Source organism: Nannobrachium achirus, assembly GCF_963921795.1.
Source record: "Nannobrachium achirus genome assembly, chromosome: 14".
NCBI classification, from domain to species: domain Eukaryota; kingdom Metazoa; phylum Chordata; class Actinopteri; order Myctophiformes; family Myctophidae; genus Nannobrachium; species Nannobrachium achirus.
The window spans coordinates 29,646,065-29,668,821 of record NC_137821.1 but is presented as its reverse complement, the minus strand read 5'-3'; the positions used below and the strand labels follow the sequence as shown (position 1 = coordinate 29,668,821).

Here is a 22,757-nt window from a genome sequence, read left to right as displayed (position 1 = left end):
CATTTGGTTCCATTTGTATACTATCTGAGTTACAGACCTGTAAGAGTCAACTTAGACCCCCTCAAGGAACCCTGAGGGGTTTATTTTGTCCAGGCTAAGGGAGGGGATCATAGTAACAGAATGGATCGTTACTCAACAAAGCGCCTCCCTTCTCTGGTAATAATAATAATAATACATTTTATTTATAACGCGCTTTACATTCTTGCGAATCTCAAAGTGCTACAAAGGCAAAGAAAATGCATAAAGAAAACAGCACATAAAGGCAATCAGTACATTTACATGGGACTAAAATCAGGGCAAAGACAAAAAACAACTAGAATAATTAAGAAAATGCTTTGGCTAAAAAGAAATGTTTTTAGTCCATTTTTAAAAACATCTCAGGTGTTCTGGGAGAGCATTCCACAGGCTTGGGGCTGTATAGCTGAAAGCCCTGTCGCCCATGGTGCGGAGGTTGGTGTCGAAGACGAGGCATATTTTACTTTTGATCGGTAATGGCTAATTGGCTATATTAAGCCCCATCAATTCTCTGCAAATTGTGACAGCAAGGCAGAAATGTGCAGCAGAAATTAGCAGAGGCTTACATTTTGTACACCTCTTTTGCCTGTCTTGAGGTTTGCCCAAACGGATCAGATGTTGCCGTTTAGAGTGCTGATGACGCTTGCACCAAATCTAAAATAAGAGCGTCGTCTTGACTTCAAAGACATGTAGTGTTGCCGAACAAGTATGCTAGATTTGAAAATAACATGTTTGGACACCGGAGCTACGCTCTACCAATATATTTCTCTATCTACAATCTCACAGATAGTAGATCTGCTATTTTCACCAAATGTTTGCCCCAGAATAGGGACGTCACGGTCAGGCTTAAGCTGTGTTAAAGGCAATCAGTAATGCCGGTAGCCGTTGCACAGCACAATGAAAGACATTTTCATCTCCAGTGTATGTAATGCCAACTAGTACACCTGTAAGGCAGACAACCATCATTATCATGAACAGCTAAAACAGTGTAGGAGAGAAAACAGCTTTCCATGTGCCCAGGAGCCTGAAAGAGAGCACACAGTTAAAACATACCGAATAACAATCACTATAATAGTATATTGCAGGTTCTTATGTCTTGAGATATTATGTGATATGCTAATTCAGTACACTTTAACAACACTGGGACCACTACAAACAATTGCAGATGAACATTTGATATCCAGGAATTCACATTATTGACCAGCGGTTGTCAAACTAATTGTAGGTCAAGGGCCGCACTGGGAAAAATCAATGCATCTTCATGAGGGCCGGACGACTCTGCTGACAGCTTTAGTTGCTTTCCTTCTTTTTTTTCAAACCTGTTTTCATGTGTCTCAGTCTATATCTACAAATTGTTTCACTTCATGGGCTAAAGTAAAGTTTGGATGAATTTATTGGCCAGGCCGTCTTCCAGCAGTGAAACTGCCATTGAAGTGATTTACATAATTTACAATTATAGTCAGAAATGGCATGCGGTTATCCAGATACATCATTAATTATATTGTTTATCCCAAAATCATCTTGTGGATCGTGTACGGTTTGACACGCCCACTGACAATCCATGTAACAGAAATCACCCACAATTTCACTTACAGTATATAGTGCCTGTCCAACCATAACAGGTTTTGACCCAGTCTTCTTGTAGGCTTGGTGTGACGGAAGGATCAAGAGGTTGAAGCACAAACCGACTGAATCGAGCTTTTGCGTTCAATCTTTCAGAACCTACACAAATGAAGATTACATTTTCACCCCACTTCAGTTGCCTTTTATGCACATTGCACATGCATAAATCCATACACAATAATTCCCACATGCTCTGTCTCTTCAGTTCACACCTCCCCCACGGCCCCAGGTGGCCTTGGGAACGTGCTGCGGTATCCCACACAGTGGCTGAGGTAGCAGGGGACACAGAGACCTCTCTGTGCCCTCTGTAAGAATAGCCCAGCTCGCCCATGGGCCGGCTACTCCAGGGACGAGGACATGGCCAACTGAACCTCTCCAACGCCACTGTCTCCACTATACCTTTCTATATCTGTGAGAGGGAAATGAATGCACGCCCCAGTCTCTCCCATTTGTCTGCTCACTCATGAATGCCGCACATAAACACGACAACTTCTCAGATGATACGCACACACACATAGAGACACGCATACATGCTCCGCACGCACGTGCGCACACATTTCTCTCTGCTTGCAGGGATTCACACATACAGCACATGGAAGGGAATGTGTGTGAAAATTACAGTGTGAAATAATGTATTTGTGTGTGCGCGCGTGCTTGTGTGCTTGCACTTGTGAGTACATGCACATTCAAATGCATGTATGTGTATGCCCAACTGGAAGGGGACTAGGAGTTACACTCCTTGACAAAACACATTAAGAAGGTGTTGCTGTCCCATTTCACTCATGCTCTTTGAGACGTGGCTCACAGCAGTCCTTGCCGTAGTATGTGTGATATCGACTGAGTGGCTTAAAAAGTGTGTATTTTTATTTCAAAATTGGCGGATCACGTTGTCAAGCTTGTGTCACTATGACTCAGCCATAACCATTATTATCAGAAGTAACCAATGCAGCTATGCCCAAATATAGAGTGTGTTCTGTGTTGTCTAACCTCAGTGTGTCGTGATTGCATCAGGCGCAAACGATTCAGTCAGCTCCATGTATGGGCACACAAAGGGGCATGTCCATATATTGGCATATACAGTACTGATTACATCAGCGACCTCCATATATGGGTATAAAAGGGACAAGGACTAACAGATACAGAGTGCTCGTTGTCCAGAGCCACAGATCCGACCACCATGCTGCTCATGCATTATTATGGTCATGATTGTGCATACAGTATGGGAGTGCGGTGCCTGCCGTTGAGTAGTTCAGATATCCAGTTCTCCTGAACTGACGATCCAACCAATATGCCAATAAATATATGAGCATTCCTATATATGGGCACATACTACTGATGACATCAGGGATCTGTGTTTTCTTTGTATTTCACCTACTGGCAAATTGTGCCCACAGCATCCATGGCAAATTCCATAATATAAGGAAAGCAGTAGTAGTGATTTCTAATGATTTGTAATCATTACTCAGAGAGCATGCTTTCACCTTTCAGCACTGATTAACCGCTGACTCATTCTACTGTACATTCCACATGTGATCATGTCACTCCCTGGCCTGCACAGTCATCGTCCAGATTCCAGAAACTGAATGACTACTAAAGTGTTTTTTAGTTTTCTTTGATGTGTTTGCCAAGCTAAATTGGCTACGTATCTGAAAAACCCCCTCGGATCTTAGCATCCAACGTTTTTCTTTTTGCTTTCAGAAAACTTGTAACTCCAGAGTGAGTCAGTGAATAGTGGTATGCCCTCCTGCCCTCTTGTATTTTTTCCTCCTACCATCTACCCCACTCTTTTCTTTCTCTCTCTCTCTCTCTCTCTCTCTCTCTCTCTCTTTCTCTCACCCACAGATTCTGTCTGTTCCTTGGGGAGGCCCGCGACTGTAAAAAATAGGCCCCTACGCCCTCTTGTCTCGTAGCAACCAACGCGCAGAGAGCTTACCCCCTCTTCTTTCCTCTGTCACACTCATCCCTGATTATGGTCTGTTCTATGCTTCAGGATGAGTTCAGTGAACCTCTCACTGGCAGCGCTTTACGTAAGAAATCATTTGATCAATCAATGGCGCTGTGAACTCTACTGAAAAGACCACCTGCATGACGTCTTCACAGACACCTTCACTGTACTGCTTGTGTGTGTGTGTGTGTGTGTGTGTGTGTGTGTGTGTGTGTGTGTGTGTGTGTGTGTGTGTGTGTGTGTGTGTGTGTGTGTGTGTGTGTGTGTGTGTGTGTGTGTGTGTGTATGTGTGTGTCGCATGCGTGTGTGTCAGAAGAGGATTAGTCTCTGTGATCACATTCTTTTGGGAGAAGGTTTACAGGCTGCTCCAAATTTCCTTTCTCAGACACTACAGAGTTCCACATTACCACCTACTGGTCAGTGGAATTACTGCCGCTTCCACCTGTATTTGCTGTAAAACCTTCTCTGCTAGTGAACAGGAACCTCACAAAGAGACAGCTTGCAAGATGATGTGGCAGGTCATCGACCAAGGATACCTTTAATGGGGAAATTAATGATTAAATAATAAGCACTCCATAATGCCTCGTACAGTACGTACATAGAACTCTGCTAGGAAGATAGATGGTCAAATTGAAGTCAAGTGTATTTGTGATGCACATTTCATACTAAATGTGCTTTTAAACACAATTCAAATGATTCACTCCACACAGGGAGGGAGTAAATACAATAAAAAGGCAATATAGCTGAACTCAAATAAATGCATTCAAAATCAGGGCCAGCTGGTATTCAAGTTATTTTAGGGCGAGACTTGAAGCTATAGTGCCAATTGACTTGCTTGCAGGTAACCCATCACTGCTGCAGAGTGCAAAAAATAATAATAATAATAATAAATTCCCTTATAGTTTTGAAATGTAAATGGTACGAAGTCTGTGGCGCTACCTCCCAGAAGTATATCGTTTAAACTTTAGGGAGCCACGTTGTTTACAATCCTGTGTAACCCTACATACGCCTTTTAATAAGTGAAACCCTCTCCTCCACTCTGAGCCACCCGAGGCTTATGAAAGGGTCAGGGAGGAGATGAGTTCTGGGATGGAGTTTAAGGATCAACCTAAGTCGTTTATTTTGAGAGGTATGCTAATTCTTTTTCAAGATCTTAGGGATGCTATTGTACCGGGATGTGGAGGCCAAATTGAAACTACATTGGAAGTTTCAGAGCACTTCAGTCAATGAATTTGGATACTCAGGCCAGAACGTTCACTCTTTGATTTCACTCTCCCCAGTTCAGTAACAGGGATATTCTGACCTAAAATGTATTTTCTGTTTACCAAGAGTTGGAGAGACGGGAAGACCCCTGTTACTGAACAAACACTTTATAGCAATGATTACTTTGGGAATATAGATTCAGTTCAGTGTCTTATTGCTCACAGACACGATTCAGAGATCGAACCGGAAACCTTCCAAATCAAAAGTCTACTACAATACTTTCCTTCAATTGATTACATCTACTTGGTTAGGGGACTTTAAAATATAGGGTTAGGGTTCTAGCAGATCTATAAGCTTCTAGATCAGTAATTTTCTGCCAATAGATTTTGCGTAGAGGTTGAAAAGGACAAAGGAGTGTACCAAGTATAGACCCTGGGGGACCCTGGTCAACACAGTATATAAAGTGGTTAAATAAAAAGGATCCGATATTTCAAGAGCATTGTGGAAGACATCATTCTAATGATTTATCAGTGACAGTGTTTTCATTTATCATTTAATCACTTATCGTGCATCATTTATGATAATCAGCGCCAAAATGAAAGACAACAAGCCTAGAGTCTGCAGCGTCCCAGATCACATCCCTCCCCATGGCAGATTCAGACAGAGCATTCAAAGCAAACCAGCCTGGGCCAGAAGATTAGCCTTGCACAGTGGATTTACCTCCATGGAAAGGGGTGCCACTCAGAGCTCTGCAGGGGGTCTGTACCAAGCTTTGATCATTTGATGCTATAGGCGTGCGTGCATGGGTGCATGTTTGTGTGTGCATGCGTGCATGCCCGTGTGGAACTTGTATTAGTATAATTGTAAGGGCCAAGTATTGTCTCCCACTAGTACCCTATAGTAGTATTTGAGAAATAGACAATGTTAGTGAGGATTATTTTCTTGGTCCTCACAAGAAATTGTTGTTTCATTTATGATGTTCATTCAGAATTGATGTGTCATTTGATTCTCTATATGTCCATTTGAAATCTTATATTCTTTTTTTCAGCTGTATTGCATGATTTTAAATGTATGTTATCCGACTATCAGATTGACTGTAGTCACTCACTGACACTGATTTAGGGGATTGAAAAGGCCCCTTGATTGCTCTTGCCCATGCCTGATCCCCATCAGGTGTATCTTTGTTGGTGTGGCCTGTATAACAGACCAGTGTTTGTTACACTGCTATCTGTTCATCCTGATGAAGGCTAGCAGGCCAACATATGGAGCCATAGTGTGTTTTAATGTTTTATAAAAATATTTGAGGTTAACAAGTAGGAAAATTCATGCATGATTTGTATAGTTGTGGCTGGTGGTGTGGCAACTGCAAACATAGGATAGGATTGGTTGCACACACAGCGACATGTGACCTTTTAGATCTGTCATTTTCAAATTCAGTGTGTGTTGTGACATCGGCACACAGCTACAGTTGGCTATACCTCGGGCACAAAAAGGTAAAAATGGCATTTATAAAATTGCCGTCTTAAAATGTTGATTTTGTCCTCACATACCAAGGTGTATGCATGTGCATGTTGGATGGATCTTGTAGACCTAGTCCTCATTCAAATGCACCCGCTTTCATTAAAGTGATGGGTTTAGAATATATGTGTGCAGTGCACTACAAAGGGCCCAGTGGAGACAATAAGTGCTCATTGCTCAGTAGGCTAGCAGTTTTTTCAAACTAATGTCACAGATTGTTTCTAGGCAACTTTAAGCAATTGGAGACGAGAATCACCGGTATTATTGGGGAAACTACATCTGATAAATTCACAAACCAAAGCAGAAGTCATCTTAAAGTCTCTTAAAATCTTACAGAATAAGTGAGGCTAGGTCGGCCTCTTGTGGTGAGTGACGAATGGTGCATGTTGATTGAACCTTTACTGGCATTAAAACACACAGGGCTGATGTAGCCTACACTAGTATTCTACAAATGAATGAATATAGTATTGTCTGACAATGTCATAACTTCATCATGTGAGAGACCCCACAATTCCCCAGTGTCTGTCTGTGTCAAGTTCACTGCTTTGGGTGATGTAACCCAAGGCAGGCACATGACAACACAAGACTGTGCTGTCATGGTTATCATGTGATTGGAGCAGATTCTAACTAGTCCGGGAAAAAAAGGGTGATTTTTGGCTGAACGTGGATTCGCTTGTAAAAGTTTTTTTCTCAACTGATTCTTGTAGCTTGGGGTCACCTCTTAAGGATTCAAGAGGATGACCAGTGATATCCATTGAGCATTTTCTATTATTAACCCCTTAATGCCTGAAACATGGGCTCCCATTGACTTTCTATACAGGAGGAAAATACCCAGAAAAAGATTATTTTTCGGGGTATTTAAGGAGGATCTGAGGGGTCTAACTAGGGGTTTGTCATGATGCTGAATCCATTGCAGGCATTTGTTTTGCACAAAAAACATTCCGTGGGCTAGAAATAGCCTCAGAAAACAATACACGTATATGGGTGAGTATTCATGTTAGTCGGAGGCCTTAGGGGTTTTTTTTCTCGTGCTAATCAGTCTAAAAGTGCAAAATTTTGCACAGATGTAGCTCAGGGCATGCTCTAATGATTTAGCTAGGTCGGCGACCTTCGGGTCACCACAACACCCACAAAACTCTGAAAAGTGATGACTCATCACTTTTCATCACTAAAGTCGATGGAAGCCCAACTTGATTTGGCCGCTGTGGCGACCCCGAATGTCGCAGACTCGGGCGCCCTAGCTAAATCATTAGAGCAAGCCCTGAGCTACATCTGTGCAAAATTTTGCACTTTTAGACTGATTAGCACGAGAAAAAAAAACCCTAAGGCCTCCGACTAACATGAATACTCACCCATACGTGTATTGTTTTCTGAGGCTATTTCTAGCCCACGGAATGTTTTTTGTGTAAAACAAATGCCTGCAATGGATTCAGCATCATGACAAACCCCTAGTTAGACCCCTCAGATCCTCCTTAAATACCCCGAAAAATAATCTTTTTCTGGGTATTTTCCTCCTGTATAGAAAGTAAATGGGAGCCCATGTTTCAGGCATTAAGGGGTTAATAATAAAAAATGCTCAATGGATATCACTGGTCATCCTCTTGAATCCTTAAGAGGTGACCCCAAGCTACAAGAATCAGTTGAGAAAAAAACTTTTACAGGCGAATCCACGTTCACCCCCATTTTTCCCGGACTAAACTATGTAACAGTGAATTTAAAAGACTAGTACCTCATCCAAGTAATGTCAGCTGACAAGAGGATGTTGCAAGGGTAAGGTTCCTATAGTCTACAATGCAATGAAAATAAAACCAATCATGCACAATATTGTATTTTGCCATGTCTGTCTGAAACGCTATGGTAGGGGTAATTCTAGAATGCCCCCAGAATTACCTGCTGTTAAGAACACATTAAGAAAACATAATCATCAGGAGACAGCAAGGTACTATACTGTAGTTACATTAGTTCACTTAATAAAATCAATATAACAATATAACTCACCCATGAGTTCCTACTTCTGCCACTTCTTTAATTGGGTTATGGCGGCCTCTTTTGGTAGTTATTGTCCTTACATTTCTGGTTTGAATGTTTTTTTTTTCTCTCTCTCTCTATTGGAGGGGTGAGGGGTCTTCAACGTTTTCAGGCCAAGGAACCCTTTGCTGAGAGAGAAATGAAGCAGGGACCCCCACTATATTTTATACGACTGTGTTGCAGATTCAAAATGTTCATAGATTTCTGAGACAGCATAGACTTGTTTGACAGCACTGTCATCATTGTATGTTGGATTAATGTGAACAATCAATACTTCGTCTACTCTTCTTTTCCCTCTAGACCAAACCTCTTTGCCAGAAATAGCCGATCTACAAGCTGTGAGGCGTTGTGAGCTTTGGTGGCCCCCCTGTAGTAACTCTGAGGACCCCCTACCCCCTGTTGAAACCCCTGTTCTATTGTATTGTATGCACAGTATGTTGTGTTTCATGGGACTCAAGCATTTGCTTTTTTGTGTAATATACCCACGTTAGGCTTTACAACCTGTAAAAGAATATACCAGTATATTTTGTACAAATGTTTCACAATAGTTATACTGTATTTTGTGGGCCCTGTGATCAATTTTCACAAATAGATTGTATTTGGCAACTCAAAAATGTTTTCTCCCATGTGAGAGTGCAAAATATATATATTTTTTGTCCATGAAGCGTTTTTTTTTTCTTCTTTTTTCAACAATTGTCTGGCAAAATGACTGATATCGGCACACACTCAAAGCTCCAACATTGTCTACAAACGAATTAATAGATAATAATTGGCACAAAAAATATGTTTTATTGTGAAATACCACATAATATCAAACCTTTAGTACAAAATGACTTATGTTTGTGACACCCTGGACAAGATGGTTGCACGTTAGTTATGTCTAAACAGGGAATACATGTTTTCAAATTAGGTTTCTAGAGCAGGCTTGGTTGCTGCCAAGCGACCTCCTCTGGAGTCCAGTTTCCCAGACAGGCATTAACCTTAGCCCCAGACTAAAACACAATATAGCCATCATTCATCTCGGTTGTTTTGTTAAATAGATTTAATTTAGACCCGACCTTGGTCCATGGTGTGGAAAAGGGTGCTCTTGCTTTAGCCAGCATAGTAATGAACCCAAAGGCACAGTGATATGTCATGCCGTTGAAAGCAGTGGTCCTAAATTCAGTGCTTCTCCCAAACATTTTTACAAGGTTTGTCTATAAACGGGGTTGAGGTAAATGTCAGGAATACACTTGATCATTCTAGTCTAATTGTTAGAAAATAAAATCTATATTTAGAAAAACCTAAAAACTAAATGTGAAATATCGCTAGACTTTATTGCTTCTTGAAAATCCTCTTGGCATCCACTCCCTCATAGTTGTAAGTCTGTGGGGAAAAGAGGAATGCTCGTAAAAAGGACGGCACTGTTCAATAGATCAATGGCTAAACAATGAAAATGAAGATCTTTTCTAAGGTTAGGGTTAGGGTCTAAGATCAGTGGTGTAAATTAACTAAGTACATTTACTCAAGTACGATTTTTAGGTATTTGTACTTGAGTATTTCCAATTTCCAATACATTTACTTCTACTCCACTACATATCAGAGGCAAATATTGTACTTTTACTCCACTACATTTATTTGAACACTTTAAAATACTAGTTAGCCTACTTTGTAAACTTTTATTATTATTACAAAACATACATTAATCACTTCAGCCCGTTATACTTTTCGGCTGTTTGAAAATAACCGATCTACAGGCTCACAATGCGTTGTGATGTGAGCTTGTAGATCTGCTATTTTCAAAAGATGTTTGCACATTTGAAAACTTGAACTGGGACATTCTACGTACCGGGCACTTTTACTTTTGGTACTTTAAGTATATTTTGATGACAATACTTAGTGCATTTTGAATTCTGGTCTTCTCCTTGTAAGGGTGCCCACACACCAAAATACCTAGAGTGGAATCCGCCAATGCATTTCAATGAGAATGGAGCGTTTTTTGCAGAAATCCTCTACTGGCAAAAAAACGCTCCATTCTCATTAAAATGCATTGGCGGATTCCACTCTAGGTATTTTGGTGTGAGGGCACCCTAACAGAATATTTCTACATTGCAGTATTGATACTTTTTGAGTACTTTTTCCACCACTGTCTAAGATCCACCAAAAACAAAATGTGACAAATGAAACATTGAACAAAAGCGAACCTGTACAAGCTCTCCTCCCACCAGGGATCGAGTGGTGGTCAAAACCTTACTGTTGTCTTTTCTGGTGAACTTTCCGTTCAGCGTGTCCCCGTCCATCTCCCACACACCCTGGTAGAGATAGAATGGATACATATGCAGACACATTTCATGACAGTAGGGGAAATTTAAGCCTGTATCATAGTCGGGTCCGCGGTGGAAGGCTTTACACCGCGGTGCAGTCTTTTCGAGTATTTTTGAGTCATGAAACTACAACGTTACATCATTCCTCGTGGTGGAGAGCTTTCCACCGTGAGTCCCGACACATCTCTCTGTTTTTACTATCAGACAGGCAGGCTCTACACCCCGTTCACTGATTGGTCGACCTGAACCGGTCTAGACGGGGTAAAGGACTTCACCGTGGGCCGTGACTATGATGGCCTGCACTTATTTTCTGACTTGAGGTGGAAAGCTTTCCACCTCAAATTTGCGGTGGATAGGTCTCCACCGTAGACTCTGATACGGGAGCTTGAATTGAGTTCAAGCTGTGTGTGGTCTGTTGAGTTGCACTATGTTGTGTGCATACTGTAGCATACATATTCAAGTACACAAGTGACATGAGAGTGTTACATTGTCTGTAAAGTGTATTGCTTCAGAGGGTCATTGTCACTCAGGATTTTGCTGTGTAGGCACTTTCATACTGCACAGTTTTGGAGAATTACTAGCATCACGAGGGAAGTGAAACTCAGTTTATATCTAAACTTCTCTCTTTAGTTTTTTCAGCAATTGCCATAGTTGGATCTAGGAGTTTGACTTGGCAGAAACCATTGCTTCTTTGTCTTTCACTTACCTCTAGTGCAGTGGTTTTCAACCCTTTTCATATCAAAGTCTATTATTTATTCCGCTTTTGAGCCATGGACCACTATTTTATGAGATTTAGCCTCTCAGACCCAAAACTTAGAATATGTTATCGTTGGACGCAATTGTATGCTGTATTTATTTGGTCATAGGAGAGATAAACAGGCAAACTTTGGTCAAAATATAATGGTCCATTTGGTTAACAACTCTCCATCATGTAGCTGGGGACCACCTGGAACCCCCTCAAGGACCACTGGTGGTCCCCAGACCACTGGATGAGAACCACTGCTCTATAATGGCAACCATACTCACTGAGACTTCGGTGCCATCTGCCAAGGAGTAGTCAAACTGGACACCCAGGGTGAAGTCGATGTCTTTGGTGCGGAAGGTGCTCGACTCCTTGAGGTGGAACTTGTCCCCCGTCTGCTCAATGATGATTTTCAGGTTGTCATGCTCCGCGAGCTTCCTCTTCATTACGTTGACGCCTGGTTCAACATGACAAGCATGGAAACATTTCAGGGAATGTCTGACAATGTACAGTACTTGGAAAGCAACAAACTATGCAATGCTATTTTGAATGACATGTTTTTAAAGTATAGTAGGTCTGCAGGTTTATAGTTGATACCCCGCCTCCCAGAGCTTGGGACTGCAAGTTATGAGTACAGACGCCAGTTGTAACATGTCATACTCTATGGAGCAATGTCACAATCACTGGGTCTGGACCCATTTGACGGTCGTAGACCCATTTTTTTCATTTATTTGTTTTCCACATTTAGTTTTTAATTATTTAAAAACATAAAAAACATTCCCCAAAAGTCTAAGATCTAAGTCATTTGATAATAAATCTTTTTTTTTTAAAGAAATTCCATAAATTAGAAAACAAATGTTCAAGAAGTAGTGAAAATAGTCGATCTACAAGCTCACAATGCGGTGTGACACGTTGTGAGCTCGTAGATCTGCTATTTCCTCTAGTTTGGGTCCCGGGCAAACGTCTCATTTCTCTTTTGGGGCACGAGCTAGAAATGTTGGGAACCACTGCTTATAGAGCATACAACACTATAGTGTTGCCTGGCCTGTATGCTGATTGGCATGTAATCAAAGTCAAGTTGTTTTTATTTCTGTTTCCCCACTATGCCTTCCAAGTAGTAAACCAGATTATCAACATGCCTTTCTGTTTTACTGTGAGACATAAATCATGTTTCAAACTTGTCCACACTTGCACCGCAGTCTGTTATGTGCTGTGCATGTAATACCACATTGTGTCTATACTGCAATATGACATGTGACACCTTTTGCAGACACACACACACACACACACACACACACACACACACACACACACACACACACATTGAATCAAGATGGCCTCATAAATCAGAGATAACGCCATTAAAATTCCAAGTAGCGGGAAAACAATCGAACTAGCGTATCGAGTTACGCAACATGCATCCATAGAGTTGCATAATGTGCACTATGGGCTTGTGAAATTCACACAGACATACACACATGCTATCACATCAGTCACTCACCCATCTCCTCCATGAACTTATCATAGTTCTCGCTGCGGTCAACCTTCCAGGTTCCGTTAAACGCCATGGCTGCAGGGTCGACGGGGTTGCAGGTGCTGAGATGCTGACAGACCGTGGGACTCCAAATGCCCAATGGCCTTCCTTTATATACAAACTCCTCCCCTCTCCTCCTCTCCTCCAACCCCCCTCCCTCCCTTCCACACACACATTGCACTCACTTCCCATCCCCACCCTTGTCCCGGCGGCGTTGGCATGGGAGAGAGATGCTCTCCTTTATTGTCCCGATTATCTGTCTGCTGATGCAGCCATTTAAAGCCTGCGTGTAATGTAGGCCGATTGTCGCACGGCCTCAAGGATGCACTGATAAATAAGGCAAAGGGCAGCTCCCCTCAGTCGACCTCGCACAGGCAAAACACTGAGCCTCTGTTTCCGAGGGGGAGAGGGGGAGAGGGGGGGACGTGGGCCCTTTTGCATTGTTGCCCATGGCATTCGCTCACCCAGGCCCCTCTCTCTGGTTCTGTTACACACTCACTCACTGTCCACCCCGGCCCCCCTCCAGTCTCATTCCAACCACTCTCTCCCCACACCGTGCCTTGCATAACAATGAGTTATAATGGGACTTCCCCCATTGACCGCAGTGACGAGTCTTGTCTGTTTTTTTATGGCTAAAGATAAGTATGTGACACTTAATATTATGTCCTCTGCTCTGTCTGAGGCTGACACACGGGAGACTTTCGTGCCACACATTACCGCTACATGTCCATAGACAATGGTTACCGTGTACTAGCTACATTCTCTGGAGGACATTTTTAGTCCTTGGAATTATTGGCATGGTCTGGGGGACTTTGGACACAGAATACTGAATACATTGTTCACACCTCATGAAGCCAAGGTTGTTACTGCAAAACGACTCTATTGAAATCTATATAAAATAACAACAGCACCAATATGGCCAATGTTCTCAAGTGAGAGTGAGAAACAGGACATTTTCTAAAGGACATTATAGCAGTAATATAGCATTGCATCACAGCAGCTTACATTGTAAAAATGGATTCAAGATCCAAGATTAATTTGAAACTCGCTGGAGACTTTCTCCGATTATTCACTCAACGATTCACTCAACCCATGATTCAATATGATTCATGATTTCGTGATATGATTTTAGCACTTTGAGATTTGCAAGAATGTAAAGCGCATCACAGAGCTCTGCCAGTCCGTGAAGTCGACAGGTTGGGTCGGCCTATCACTGATGATATGGTCTTTGGATTTTCAGTGGAAACCGTTGATGCGACTGGATAGCCACGTTGGCACACCCTTCATCTGCGACACACATGCCACGCTTGAGGTCAATCGTTCGGACGTCGCCTGAGTTATGCCCTGGCCAGACACACAGAGGATTCTGCCATATCTATTTAATCTGCAACAAGGGACTCGTCCCAGAGGGCGGTAGCTGATGATCAGCACAACATACAACGTGCAATACATGGGCTGGGTCAGTGACTACCCTATTGGCTTGCCTTTAGGGTAGCCTGTTTGTAAGTAGATTGCAAGGATGGATGCTATCATGCCCCTATAATCTTCCATGCAGTCTGCATCAGTGGGACCCGTTTGGACTTTAGTAGCATGGAGAGGTTTATCCAAAGTAACCAAGAAATTATGCCAAATCTGATAAGGCTCTCTAATGTGGACAGGTGTAGTTGTCACAAGATCTTATGCGATTTGGATATCTGGTTGCATCACACACTGACTGATAAAAGTATTAATCATAACATTTTGATCAACAATGTGAACTCTAAGAAAGTTGGTGCGGGAAGTGCCAATCGTTGTTTTAATATGCCACACAGGCAGGCCAGGTTAATGAGTAAATAAAAACACCAAGTTTATTTACAGCAGTGGTTCTCAAACTTTTTGGGCTTCAGTACCCCCTTTTCCTGATTGCTGAATCCAAGTACTCCCTTTAATCCAGTGACCCATACAAGTCTGTAACTCTGACGGTGTACAAATGGAACCAAATGAACCCTAACGGGTTCATTTGGTAACCATTGTCTATGGACATAATATTATTTGTATACTGTCAGAGTTAAGGGGAGACCTTGAAATTTGGTAGTTTGAGAAACACTGCTCTAATCGACAACATTTTGAATAGAAAATACTGACATCAAAAGTCCAGTTTTTATGTCAATATGTTGAAAATAAAAGTAAGTAGTCTGTTTTCTATTCAGTTACAGTAAAATTCATACTTAATTTGGTTTAAAGCTACGTACTGTATACAGAGCAGCACGTTCACATACATTTGTCAATATTTTATCATTAAACATAACAGTAAAATAATTGTCCATTTTCTCTCAAGTACCCCCTGTAGTACCTCCGCGTACCCCCATTTGAGAAACACTGATTTACAGTATATGAGGAGACCCACCATTTGAGATAGTTTCATTGTGGATGACTAGTAGAGAAAACACGTCCGTTGACTCTGTCCATTGAGGTAAATAAAATCATGTAAAAAGGAGATTCCTTGAGTGCTGGCGACTACTTCTTTCTCATTGTGGATGACCACAGGCCTGTGGTCGCCAACTCCCCTAGGGCCAAACTCAGTCTTTTTTAACATTCAAGACGAGGTGGTTGTCATCACACCAAAACTTTGTGTCTCTGAATAGCAGTCAGATCCTTTTTCATTAAAGCTAAGATGGCAGAACCACCTGAGAATGTAATGATGTTGGAGTTAGTTGTTAGGTGAAGGGGGGTTCATGTAAGTTCGCAGGATTGATGTTCCTGTTTATAAGAGATTGTCGTGACTAGAATTACATCAGACACCCAATATCAGGGTTCAGTTGAACTGCTTAGTATTCAGTGCAGGATGTTGCAGTCTCAAATATGACCTAGATTTAAGAAGTAGAGGAGGTGATGGAATGTATTGCTCTTACAGGATGATTTCACCACAAAAAGTAGATTCCTGCATGCTCTCACATAACCCAAAGCTAGTGCTCGCACTCAGGGGCGTCAATTGGGTATGGCAGGGGTATGCAGCTGCCATACCCTGTGTCCAGGGGGGAAAATAAAAGTTACTTTTAAATATAAATCCATGAATGTCTCTTTGTCTATCTGCGCTGCGCTTATTATGTTATTAAATTACAGTAAAATCACTACAAACGCAAAATTTAACATAATGGTCACTTTAACGAGGTATTATAATTATATTCTCCACACTTGTATTCTCCCCAGCTTGACAAAATGGTATTATACCAGGTTCCGCAGGTCAGCTGCACAGGTGCAATGCATTATTTTTTAATTGTGGCACGTTTACTAACATGCTAAGTTTAGCTGCACTTGAAAAACCATTCCAGGCTGCCATATCCAGCCCAAGAAACCATAGAAACCTGTGTAAAAAACTGTCAAAAGTTTTTTTTTTCAGACATTGTGAAAATAGCCGATCATGTAGATCTGCTATTTTAATCGTGTTATCCAAAGTGTTATGCCTATTTTCTTTTGCCTATTTTTCCTTTTGCTGAACTGATGCCACTGCTCGCTCTAGCTTTTTTTTTTCTTATTTCTTTTTCTCAGTTTCTCCATGTACTATGGCCCCTGTGTCTGCCAACCCCCACTGTTTTCCTGGGCAGTGGTTTTCACACTTTCTGTGCCCATGGCACACCAATGGGCAAGTGAAAATCTCAAGGCACAGACCGATCTACAAGCTTACAATGCCTTGGCTGCAACACATTGTAAGCTTTAGAGCGGCTACATTTTTGACCGGTGCTAACCGTTCCTATGTCTGGGCTTTGTAGGTTCCTTTGTCCATAAGAGTGTCCGTATGAGCACAGAACTCCATGTATGGAGATAACTGACATCACAGACAGAACGGCCCATACAAGGAGATATGCACGTGTGTCGTGTTTGATACCACAGGTGCGATTTTTACTAGAGGTTTTGGCTGCTATGCGGCCCGACTCAGACCCCCAGAAACCTGGTGCCAGCCTCCTCTCACCTACAAACACTGCCAAGTGTGTTTGTTAGAGCACTGTTTCCCCAACAATAGGCCTGGACCCATATTTGGGTTGCGGACCCATTTTTATGGGTCACGGGTCTCACGAGTAAATATTCCTTTATTTAACCCTTGTTTCCTACAAAGCATTATTATCCACGCTTGCTATTTTCACTAGTTTGAGTCCCAGGGAAACATCAAAATGCATTTTGGTTCTCGAGCTAAAAGGTTTGGGAAGCACTGGGTTGGAGCTCCCAGCTCCTGTGTTAGCCCAGCTCCACAGCCATGAGGCAAACTCGGGCATCAGTGGTGCATAGTGGGCCAGGTGAGTGTATATATCTCCATGCTCTAGCTCATTGTTTAGTTCCATCCATTCATCCATCTTTGTCCACTTATCCAGTATAGCAGTTCCAGCACAGAATCGCAGACTTCCGTTTCCCTGGCCACATTAACCAGCTCTAACTGGGGGATCCCAATGTGTTCCTATAGGCCAGAGTGGAGATATAATCCCCCAACTGGTCCTTGCTCTGCCCTGTGGTTATGGAGCCGTGGTGGCCTGCCCCCCAGAGAGACTGGCTGGTAGAGAGGATTAATTGCACCCTGGCTATCCAGCTCGCCATCCTCTTGGACTGATGACAGCAAGACTGGGACCTCAACTAGCCCCTGGTCCTGTGGGCATTTCAGGATTCAACGCGTTGCACACCAGTGGTTCTCTCCTCTCCTTGTGTTTGGGCCAGTGCTTGAGCCCGACTTAATCTACCAGAGAGACACACTTATGACTCCCCTTGCATGGAAGAAAGGGCTTTGTTTTGGGGGCCCGGGTGTAGGTGTTTGACCCCATCCACCAAAGCTTTGTGCCAAATGGACTGGACCATGTAATGTGCTGGCAAAATTAACTGAAATGGTCTGATGCACGGGATGCCTTAGGGGGCCGTAAGACAGTAGTTTGGGGATGGCAACTTACCAGTCCATCGCAGGCGCAGTTTGGGAGTCAGACCGGGTGGAGGCAGAGAGCATCTCCACACGGGGCGCCCCTCCCTCAGGAACACCAGACCCTCAGAGCCCTGGGAGAAGAAGCAGGTGTCCACCTTGTTATTGCCAGGTTGTGCTGGGTCACTGGGTCAGTGAAAGCCCTCAGGTGGGGGCTACACATATGTAGCATCCCAGGGTTGTTAGCCACTTGAACCCTAGTCCTAGTGTCCTTCACTACTTATTAAAGGGAGAGTTCCCCAAAAAAATTACTTATTTTCTATTGATTACTCACCCCATGGAGACTTGAATTCAGGTTTGTAGTTTGTGGTGGTTATAGTTGGCTGAGGAGGGTTTCCCCCAGAATGCCTTTCCCAGCATTTCTGTGTCAGTTATTGATCTATTGCTGTGTTATTGTGTTATTATTTGCCTTGGGGAAAGCATTGGGGGGATTTATGTGTATTGTGATTAATGTTATTGGTTTATGTGTATGTAACCATTTATTTGACGTGTTTTGGGGAATAACCATGAGCGATAGGGGGGTCTGGGGACCCCCCACCCCCCATGTTATTGGAGTTGAGTTGGTTGGAGACACAATTGCATGCTGTTGCAAATAAGATATTTTTACTGTGAGAAGTTGTCAGTGCCTTTCAACACGCTGTTCTTTACATCATGTCAAAATGGCCAGATGCATTGACTGAAATGCCCTTGTACGTAGGCACCTTTAGAGAACCAATCCTTGTACAAAATGACTGCATGATACAGAAGATAAGGGTGATCTTATCATCAGATATCTGCTTTCTGTCATCTTGCTCCTTCACAGTCTTTTCCAGAGTTTTGCAAGTGGAAACCTTTGAGCCAATTTTAATTTAATTTCCAAAACTTTGCGTGAAAGACCCACCATACTGGATGTAGTAATACAATTTTAACATCATTAAACACACATCATCGTGGTGTATTTTGGCAGCCAAACCATAATTGCATAACACACAGTATGAGCAATAAAATGTAATTAGGGTTGTAATTGGTAATTAAAAGTAACGACTATGATGTCATTTACGGGAGAGGAGACAGACCAATGTCTCCACTCTGTTAATCCCTTTATTTTTTACTGCCGTCCATAAAGGCATTTTGTACTTTGAATCTTACTTGAGGCAGATTTATACTTCGGCCAGTCGACCTTGTCATACGACAAAAAAAAAAAAACATTCCAATTGAAAAAGCATAGAGACTTTTCTCAGTTGAACTGAAGGTATAGTTTATTATCTTACAATAAGTCATTTGATGAAGTATAAATTAGCCTTTCCCTCATCTGGCACCTGTAGACATCACATCCTACAGTATGTTTAGAGCAGGGGTCTTCAACAGGGGGTCCGGGACCCCTAGGGGGTCCTCAGGGTCACTACAGGGGGTCCTCCAAAACGTTGTGTGATAGAAGCCTTTTTTTCTCCTTTTTTATATTAACCACTTGAACCCTAGCGTCCATATTCTGAGAACTAAAATAGCTGATCTACAAGCTCACAACGCCTCGCGTTGCAAGACGTTGTGCGCTTGTAGATCGGCTATTTTCGGCAAAGAGGTTTGGTGTAGAGGGGGAAAAGAGCAGACTAAGTACAGTGTGAAAGGTCAAGTTTATTAAGTATTGACGGTTCAAGTGGTTAAATATCTGAAAACACAAATTGACATGAATCCAAAATAAACTGATGATTGTGCTGGCAAACGATGAAACCATATGGAATCTCTGAAAAGGTTGTGGGGGTCCCTGCTTCTCTCTCTCAGCTAAGGGGTCCTTGGCCTGAAAACGTTTAAGACCCCTGGTTTAGAGTGTTTTAGAATGATTGCAGGAAAAACCTGGAAATGTAATCAAAAGGAGCAATAGCCCATGTAAGGGTCTTTTTCTCTGATCATCTCCCACATTCCCCTCATCCCCACCCACCCACCCACCCACCCGCACGCACGCACGCACGCACGCACGCACGCACGCACGCCTCTCTCACCATGTTTGTTACATGGGTACCACACAGGAAACACAGCCCATAGAGACTGCTGTGAGCAGTAATAACTCTCTCAGGATGGTGGTACACTCTAGTCTAGGTCTAGGACATCATCACATGCACAGAAATGATTTTGTATAATCTAGCTAATGACTCCCTGACACTTGTCACCATCTCTGGAGTCAGTGTAGCTGTTTGTAATACATAATAATTAGTATAATGGTTGTTTCTCTACATTGTTTCCTCCCAGCGGTCTCAATTAATAACGGGAAGGCTATGTCACACCTGGTCTCTCTCTCTCTAATACACAGTAGGTCTGAATTACATGGTACAACAAGCTGTTTGGACCCCACAAGACTATGTGACATAAATGACAGTAGATTAAATTAAGCCTGAATGCTACATTAATTGTTGTTTAGGAGCAGTGGTCGAAAAGTATTCAAAAGTAAAAGAATCAATATCCTACTACTCGGCTATTTTCAAATGGCCGAAATGTACAGTATATACTGTAGGGTGAAGTGGTCAATGTATGTTTTGTAATAATTATCTATCTACAAAGTAACTAGTAACTAAAGTCTTCAAATAAATGTAGTGGAGTAAAAGTATAATTTTTGGATCCGAGATGTAGTGGAGTAAATGTTAAAGTTTTGAACATTGGAAATACTCAAGTAAAGTACACATACCTAAAAATTATACTTAAGTACAGTATTTAAGTAAATGTACTAAGTTACTTTCCTCCACTGTTTTGGAGGAAACACTTTTGGTAAATGCAGTAAATGCTGTACAATACATATAATAGGCTTACCTCAACAACTAAAAATTATATAAATCATTGTTAAGCTCATGGAATTCTGTAGCAGTATAGCAAGCAGCCAGGATGACAAAGGTTCCTATAGGGCTATACAAAATGTGAGCTGGGTTTTGGAATATATGTCATGGGTTATTAACAGCATGGGATTCTCAAACAATGCATAGCCTACATACAACGCACAATGGGATGTGTTACTGCGAGGAGACAAACAAAAACTTAACTTGATTCACACGCCGTGGTCTGGTACCAATAAACAAGAATACCTATGCACTGTGTAGGGTCATTTGTACTGGTAACAGCCACACCCAGAATGAACAACGCTCTGTCAAAACCACTCAACTCTCACCTTCAAAAGAAACTTATCTAAACTTAAGGCTGCATGTCATACATATTACACTCTCTGGGCAATAAAAGCTCTGCCCTAACCTCCCATGAGCGTAACCGTAACCACACCACATCCATGTCTATCCAGACAGTGCCTACCGACAGGTGCATTTATCATTTGTCCTTACTCCTTTCAGAGAGGGTTGCAGGAGTAGCCAACATCAATGATCGAACTACAGTACATCCTTGACCACCATGACAGAATAAGTAGGCTACAATGATGCTAATCTCCAATGACTTAAACGTTGCTGCCAGGATACAGCAATATGGATTGCTTTTACCATTAATCATACCCATGCACTAATTGACACATTTCACATTTACATAATAAGAAAAGGGAGGGGTGGATTATGTAGCTATGGGTATATATAATAAGCTAAGCCAGGGGTCTTAAACGGGGGGCCGCCAAATATTTGTGTGATAGGATCATGTTTTTTTACATTAACCACTTGAACCCTATAGCATCCCTATTCTGGGTGGAACATTACCCAACAAATAGTAGATCTACACTGCGAGGCATTGTAAGCTTGTAGATCGGCTATTTTTGGCAAAGAAGAGCAGACTAAAGTATTTGATGGTTCAAGTGGTTAAATGTCTGAAAATACACATTACTCCAACATGATGACAGTGCTGTCAAACAAGTCTAAGCTGTCTAAGAAATCTATGAAAATCTTTCTTCTGCAACACAATTTTATACAATTTGTAGTGGGGGTCCCTGCTTCATCTCTCTCTCAGCTAAGGGGTCCCTGGCCTGAAAACGTTGAAGACCCCTGAGCTAAACCCAACATCATCCACTTACTCTCATTGCCATTAGGGTAGGACGCCACCTTGTGGCCTTATGGCACATATGCTCTGCACATGATTGCAGCAGATCATTGCCTACCAGGGGCCCCTGGTTGCCATGTATCTTTTTTATATGAAATTAAATATACAGTATATTAAATCAACACCCATGGGCCCAGGGACATACTGGGCCCCTGATTCAGCCCGGGAAAAAGAGTTGCAGAGGCCCTCATTGCGCGCTATGGAGAGAGATCTCTCTCTATAGCGCTGCTGCTACTCAAAGATTTGCCATTTCAGATATATAACATAACAAGTGACAAGCCAGTGGGCCAATTACATGAGTTATATTTCGTCGTTGTCGGGTGGAAACCTTGTACATCCAAAACCCTTTGTTTTGTAAATATCATTTTAAAAATGATTTAAACTAGTGAAAACAGCCGATCTACAAGCACACAACGCCTCGCACCGCTAGGCGTTGTGTGCTTATAGATCAGCTGATTTCACTCCTTTTGTGCGATGGCCTTGTATGATGAAGCAGGGCTTGGAGAAACTTGGAGATACAAGGTTTCTGCCCGACAGTGACGATTTACTTTGTTGGCTGCCCAGCCCCCAAAATGGAACGAAGGCCGACATTTTATTTTAAATTTTTCCTAAATGCCGGCCTGGAACGGGCAGGAATGAACCGGCCGTTCGGGAGTTGTCCCGATTTTCCCAATGGCCAGCATGTCCCTGCATGGGCCCCTTAGCCAACAGGACAAATCAGCTTCTATAGAGCCGTCTGACTCTGAACACGACTAAAGTCTTGTATTTGTAATTCATCCCATGCAAGTAAATATAATGTAAATACTGTGTGGGTTATAAATACTGTACTATAAAATGTCCACATGTGTTTTATCGACCCTTGAAGGCCTTACAACTTGAGTAGTGTGTGCGCCAACCTGTTGTGGGTAGCGTGGGGT

General features: G+C 42.3%; 1 protein-coding gene across 1 annotated transcript; it reads right to left on the bottom strand.

The window, feature by feature from the left end:
• Positions 1-9,202: 9,202 nt before the first annotated feature.
• On the bottom strand, positions 9,203-12,986 carry LOC308298419 (fatty acid-binding protein, intestinal-like). Its single transcript, XM_080742012.1, has 4 exons — positions 12,879-12,986; positions 11,662-11,834; positions 10,516-10,623; positions 9,203-9,697 (listed from the first exon to the last, which is right to left on the bottom strand). Exons 1-4 carry the CDS (start codon positions 12,943-12,945, stop codon positions 9,647-9,649), a joined length of 399 nt encoding a protein of 132 aa, XP_080598138.1. The 5' UTR covers positions 12,946-12,986; the 3' UTR covers positions 9,203-9,646.
• Between the last annotated feature and the right edge of the window lie 9,771 nt (positions 12,987-22,757).

Bases quoted from the DNA above. Each gene is read 5' to 3' on its own strand.
- LOC308298419 (XM_080742012.1), bottom strand. From the start codon at position 12,945: ATGGCGTTTAACGGAACCTGGAAGGTTGACCGCAGCGAGAACTATGAT. The intron at 11,835-12,878 runs GTGAGTGACTGA...ATGTTGAACCAG, and splicing joins TAAGTTCATGGAGGAGATGG to GCGTCAACGTAATGAAGAGG. The intron at 9,698-10,515 runs GTTCGCTTTTGT...TTTTCCCCACAG, and splicing joins TGGGAGGAGAGCTTGTACAG to ACTTACAACTATGAGGGAGT.